The sequence below is a fragment of the Alligator sinensis genome, unplaced genomic scaffold, assembly GCF_000455745.1.
Source record: "Alligator sinensis unplaced genomic scaffold, ASM45574v1 scaffold404_1, whole genome shotgun sequence".
NCBI classification, from domain to species: domain Eukaryota; kingdom Metazoa; phylum Chordata; order Crocodylia; family Alligatoridae; genus Alligator; species Alligator sinensis.
The window spans coordinates 3,848,340-3,854,182 of record NW_005841839.1 but is presented as its reverse complement, the minus strand read 5'-3'; the positions used below and the strand labels follow the sequence as shown (position 1 = coordinate 3,854,182).

Genomic DNA, 5,843 nt, shown 5'->3' with positions numbered 1-5,843 from the left:
AGCAGGAATAAGTGCTCCCTCACAGCAGCACCTGCCACCACCCCAGTATACTGTTGTCCAGCCTGTGCATGCTCCCCACATCCTCTGCTTCCAAAGGAAATGCTCCCAGGGTCTTCTTGAATGGCCTGGTCCCTCCCAAACATGCACCTCTCTCACAAACAAACGCATTTCCTCACACTGATCCTGCTGGACCAGGGCTGGTTCCAGTTAGGGTGGCCTGGAGGGGAAGAGAGGGTGCAGGCCGGGTCGCTCTCTGTTTGATGCAGAGGCCCTTGCAATTGTTGTGCTTTTCTAGTCTTTATCTTTCTGAGATTTTTGTCCCTGCAGAGCCTGGCCTAGGCACAGGTTTGAGCTCTCAGGAGGGAACCAGAAACCTCTGCAGCTACAGGCTGATAAGCATGAGTGGCAGGTTTACTGCAGGTGATAAGCCATCAGGGGTAGGGTTACAGGTAATGGAGAACTCTGACCCTGGTTCGGAAGTGGGTGTGTGCTCAGACTTGCCAGCCTTTGAAAGCCAGGCATTATTCCCAGGCTTTGGGAAATGCCACTGGCAGGCTTGGTTAGAAAGCAGCCAAGGTGGCAGGGTATCATTTAAAAGCTGTCCCTGCAGGCAGGAGAGGGAATACTGTCTGAATACCCTAGCCTCAAGTCCTGACACAACAGTGTTATTGCAGAAGAAAGGAGGGCTTTGCAGCAAAGATCAGTGTTGGACTGAGACTCAGGGGCTGTGGGTTCAATTCCCAGCTTTGCCACAGATGTGTTACCTGGGCTTGGGGAAGGCACCCCTGGGACCTCAGTTCCCCAGCTATCAAATGAGGATACAAGGCACTGCTCTGCATGTGGGGAGGGAGAGGGGAAGATAAGTCACTGAAGGCTGGAAAGAGCATTTAATACCTTGGGAGTCTGTAATGCAGAACAGATGCCTGGGATCACCAGAGGGTGGGTCCAGATGTGGTGCCCTGGCAGATGGGGAAGGTCTCCTGGATGGATGCCTGATCTAAGGTACAGCCTTCATATGAGGTCTTCTTGAGGGAATTGTTCAGCTCCCCTTGCACCTCTCCCCAACCCCAGCTGTTCCCTTGTTGCTTGGATAGGTGTGAAGCGTGTCAGCAAGCACGCGCTGGCCTCCTGCCACCCTCTGCAGCCTCAGGGCTCAGGAGGGAAATGAGGCAACAATGTTGAAGGAGTTCAGAACCTGTCCCTGTGCCAAGGAACTGGGGAAGAAAAGGGTCTGGCCTTGGTACAAGCTCATAGCATTACACTTGCAGATAGGGCCTGGCATGACTCTGCTAGAGATAACGCACATGTGTCCTAACCTGCCTTTGCTGCCAGAGTGGAAACAAACAAGAGAAAGGCTCCTTTGACATGGCCCCAGGTGGTATTAGTTGGCAGGTGCTGCAGCCAGCTCTTCATGCCCCTCTCTCCACTCCAGCCACACTCCGTAGAGAAAGGGGGCAGATCCATCCCCCTGTGCAGGGAGAGGGCATGGCTCCAGAGAGCAGAAGGAGCCAGGATCACCCAAAACCCAAATTTTCCTGTATTTAGCTGTGCAAATGGCAAGAGGAGAAAGCCTATGCAACACCAGGGGACAAAGAGAAGGGCATGAGGGATGGTTAGTGATGGCACAAGTCCAGACTAATGCAGGCCAACGTGGCCAAACTGGAGCTCTTTTTGTTTCCCTGTACCTTGCCCCACACCTTCCCACTGTGTGCCCTGTGCTCCCCTACCTGTCAGCAGCATCTCCCTCTGTGCCTGGGCTGGACACTCTTAGGGGCAGGACAGTACTGCCTTTTATTGTCCATTTTTACAGAGCAAGGCTTTGGCAGGGGTGGCAGTCCCCAGAGTGTGCAGCCACCTCCTTGGGATGGTGCAGTCAGAGCAAGGGCCCAAAAAGGAGCTCAGAGAGGAGTGCAGGCATGTTCAGATCTGGGACACAGGCTCTGGCCCCTCTAACCTAACCCTGTGTTAGTTCCTGCACTTATAGGGACCAGCTGCAGTTCATCTGGTTTCCTGCCCCTTCACCTCATCCCAAACCTTCTGAATATGGTAATGCAAAGCTGGAGAAGCTACAGCTCCCTGTCCCAGGCCTGGCCACACCAAGCTGAAGAACATCAGGTCTGGGGAGGAGTGGGCTGGCACACCAAGCACATCAGCACCACTGTGGCAACCTCAGCACCATCTCACTGTCAGGGCATGCCCAATCACTCCAAGCATGGAGGTGGCCCTCACTTCCACATTCAGCTGACTAAAGCAACCAAAACAGTGTCACATGCATGACACTGGAAAGTAGCAACTCCAGTCTCATGTGGAGAAAGCAGGAGAGCAGGTTAAGGTCAGAGACTTGCTTGGGGCTGACAAACTTTGGTTCACATCTTCCCCTCAGAGCACCATGGCTGGAGATGCCAGAGCACAGGGCAGCAAACCCCAAGGCTATGTCATGCCCTGGCATGCTCAGGCTCAGCTCCCACTGACCTCAGTGTATGCTGGGCAAATGTCCCCCTGCAGAATGCAATGAGAGAGGGATCCTACCTTCCTTTGTCTTCTCTCTGCTGTGCGCCTCAGGCACAGAAGCCACCTCCGGAGGCCCAGTCATCCCCATGTTGGGAGTCTCCATTGGGTAGGAGCCAGGCATGGGAGCCTGGAGCCCTGAGATCTTGGAGCCAGAGGAAGAGTTTGTCTTTTCAGTCATGGGCTTAGCATGTCTCTTCGGGCTGGGTGCAGTTGGTGCCTCCTGTGACAGTGCGAGCTCCTGGCCCCCGAGGAAGGAGGGCTGAGAAGTCACTTGCATGGTCTGAGGCTGAGACACGAGCCTGAAGGATGCAGCCTGAGAAGGAGAGTGTGGCAGTGGCACAGGGCTCTCGGGGGCCTGCATACCCAGGAGCCTCCCTGGAGAGGGCACCATGGAGACTCCACTCACAGTGGTGGTAGTGGCTGCTGCTGCCTCCTCCTTGGCCTCCTGGGACAGGCTGGGGCTGGCACTGAGGCTGAACTTGAGCTGTGTCCTTGGTAGTGGCCTGGGCGTAGAGTCGGTGCTTGGAGTTGAGTCAGAGCCATCTAGTGGCTTCCCCATCAACCCATCCAGACTGATGGGGAATTTCTGTAGTTTCATAGGCTGCTTGGTGGCTGGTGGAGGGAGATTTGGACGGGGTGGCTGGACTGTGTCACAAGGCAGGGAGGAACTGGAAGAGGAGGCAGAGGAGGAGGAAGAGAAGGAGGGCTCCCTGCTGATGGTCTTGCTGGTCTTTGTGAGGAGCAAGTTGCTATTCTGGCCACTGGAGCTCCAGGCTGTGGTGGAGTAAATAGCTGGAGTAGGAGAGAAAGGGACAGGAGTGCTCTGGTCCTCTGCGATGTGCAGGTCCAGAGACGGCAGCGAGCCATGGTTCATGGTGGCCTTGGAGACCAGTCGGATGGGCCGTTCGACCTCGGAGTGGAAGACATTACCGTGGGATGAGAACTTTTTCAGTGCCAGGCTGGTGGCCTGGGGGGCACTGAGCCCCAGGGGCTCAGGCTGCCGGGTGGTGCCAGGTGGGGCCTGGCTGGATGGGGGGCACTCCAAGCTGGAGGAGGAGCTGTGGAGGCTCTCGCTGTCACTGCCTGGTCCCAAGGAAGAGGAGAATCCATTGGGGTTGAGCCGGGTCTGGAAAGAGGAGACCCGGGTCAGGCCAGAGCCTGCAGTGCCATTGGCTCTGGCCATCTGGATGGTGCCTCTGTTGAAGGAGAGGCTGCTGCTAATCCTGGTTTTCAAGACAGGGCTGTGGGCTGGGCTGGGGCTGGAGCTGATGCTGATGCGGGATTGGTAGGTGGGCTGCATGGGGCTGGCCAGCCGCCTGCTCTCCCCGTTACCTGCTGCTAGGATGGTTGCAGGAGGGCTGGGGCTGAAGAGGGAGGAAGGAGAAAACCCAGGACCCTCCTCTGCATCCTCAACATCGAATGACCTCTTCAGTGCTGCACAGAGAGAGAGAAGGGAGTGGGGGTGAAATCAGACATGCCAAAACTAGTCCTGCCACTGGCACACATTACACCAGGCCACCCTGACACACCATTCCCATCCTCTGACCCAGACCCTTCTTGTCAATGCCATGGTCCATCCAGACTTTTTCAGAGATGGGTTCAAACCAACCCTTGGGACTCAAACACTCCTGGGGACATCAGATTCAGAGAGGGAGACTGGGGATGGGCCCACCTCTGCACAGTGATGAGCAGTGGAATCACACAGAACTCCCACCAAACTGGGGCCATGTTTGCTCACAGTGGTGCTAGGGTCTCAGTTTGCTTTGTGCCCAGCCAGGGCCCAGGTGAAACTCAGGCTTTGAGCTGGGTCTAACCTTATGCTGGAGAAATACAATGGATTCAACCCCAAGATTTGAAGGGAAACTGTGAGGGTCTGAAACCCAAGACCCTGATGGGGAACACAACCTCCAGACCAGGAATCGACTTGTGCAGCACAGCACAGCTCCTTTCTTAGTGCCTAGCTAGTTACATGGCACCTCCAGCCCCCACCTTCTGGTCCTCTTCCCAGACCAGCATGCAGCCAGCCCTCCCTGCTGGGCCCAGCTCTGTACTGGGGAGGAGGGGGTAGCCAGGAAGACGGGTTCCCCCTATGCAGCCTCGGTGGAAAGGAGGAGTTTGTCAGCTACTCCCTAATGGGAAACCAGAGCCTGGCTTGGCCTGGAATCCCTGCACTCCACTGTTCGCTCCAACATCTCTCTGTCCTCTGTTGTACCCATGTTGTTCATGTCAAGTGGCTACAGCACACTAACTGTTTTTTCCACCTCCACCCGCCACAGGGGCTGGATCACGCCTGAGGCAGCCTGGTCACTGGACCCATTCCCTCCCTTGCCTGGGGCATGCTAGGTCTGCTCAATGTCCAGCTCTGTGGAGTCATCCAACCCAAATCAAATGGTCCCGAGAAAGCACAGCACTACATTGGCTATGTGCCCCTTGGCTGACTGTACATCCCCTACTGTGTCCTATGCTGCAAGAGCCTGAAACCACTCTATCTGGGAGCATCTCCACCCCACCCCCTACAGCACCTCCTGCTGGGGTAGGCCAGACTGCAGTGTCTTCCACCATGCCCCATCTTGTGCCTCCTACCAGAAGACACTGGGACTGGAGTAACTCTGATCTCCCCCACACCCAGTCCTCCTGCACCATTCCTGATGGTGCCCCTTGCTGGGGGAGGCTGGGACTAGAGCTGTTCCCATTGATGCCAGTGTCCACGAGGGTGTTCTAGCCATCAATCACCACTGGATGCCATGACCACCAGCACCAATGGGCTCAGCCTCGGTGTGAATCGGTTTGCTGCACTTGTTCAGATCAGTTACGGTGAATGAGGATTGCTTTGGATGCTGCGATAAGATTCAAGGCTGGGATTACCAGCAACAGGACATATTCATATTTCTATTACAGAAGTACCTTGGGCCCTGATCCAAACCAGCCCCTCTGTTCTGCTAGGACCTGCACAATCATAGTGTAAGCAAGGCATGGTGTGTTTTACAGCTCTGCAGCAACTTGTTCCCTTTTCCCAAGGCTCTAAGAATGAAATCTCCAAGTGTCACAGGAACAGATAAGCTTGGAAACATCCACAGAATAGAACGGGTGCACTGACATCTGCTACAGTTTGCAGAGATGTGAAACACTCCCTCTAAGATATGCGATTTGCCTAATAACCACCTGTTAATTCTGACACCTAAAGATGACAGTGCAGGCCAACATTGTTAATAGGTTCACAGATTGCTTTAGCAGTAGTATGGTCTGTATGACAGTGCTACCACCAACCCCAGTCAGGATTGGGCACCTGACAAAAATAGTAAGGGACAATCCTTGCCCCAAATTACCTTCTG

The 5,843-nt window shown here is 55.0% G+C and overlaps 1 protein-coding gene across 1 annotated transcript in view; it reads right to left on the bottom strand.

Annotated features, from left to right (window-relative positions):
- Positions 1-5,843, bottom strand: part of SEPT12 (septin 12) — a 68,640-nt gene that overhangs the window by 50,409 nt on the left and 12,388 nt on the right. Inside the window, exon 4 of the mRNA XM_025203598.1 lies at positions 2,530-3,945. Within this exon, the coding sequence (XP_025059383.1) occupies positions 2,530-3,945 (1,416 nt within the window). The remainder of the gene's footprint in view (positions 1-2,529; positions 3,946-5,843) is intronic.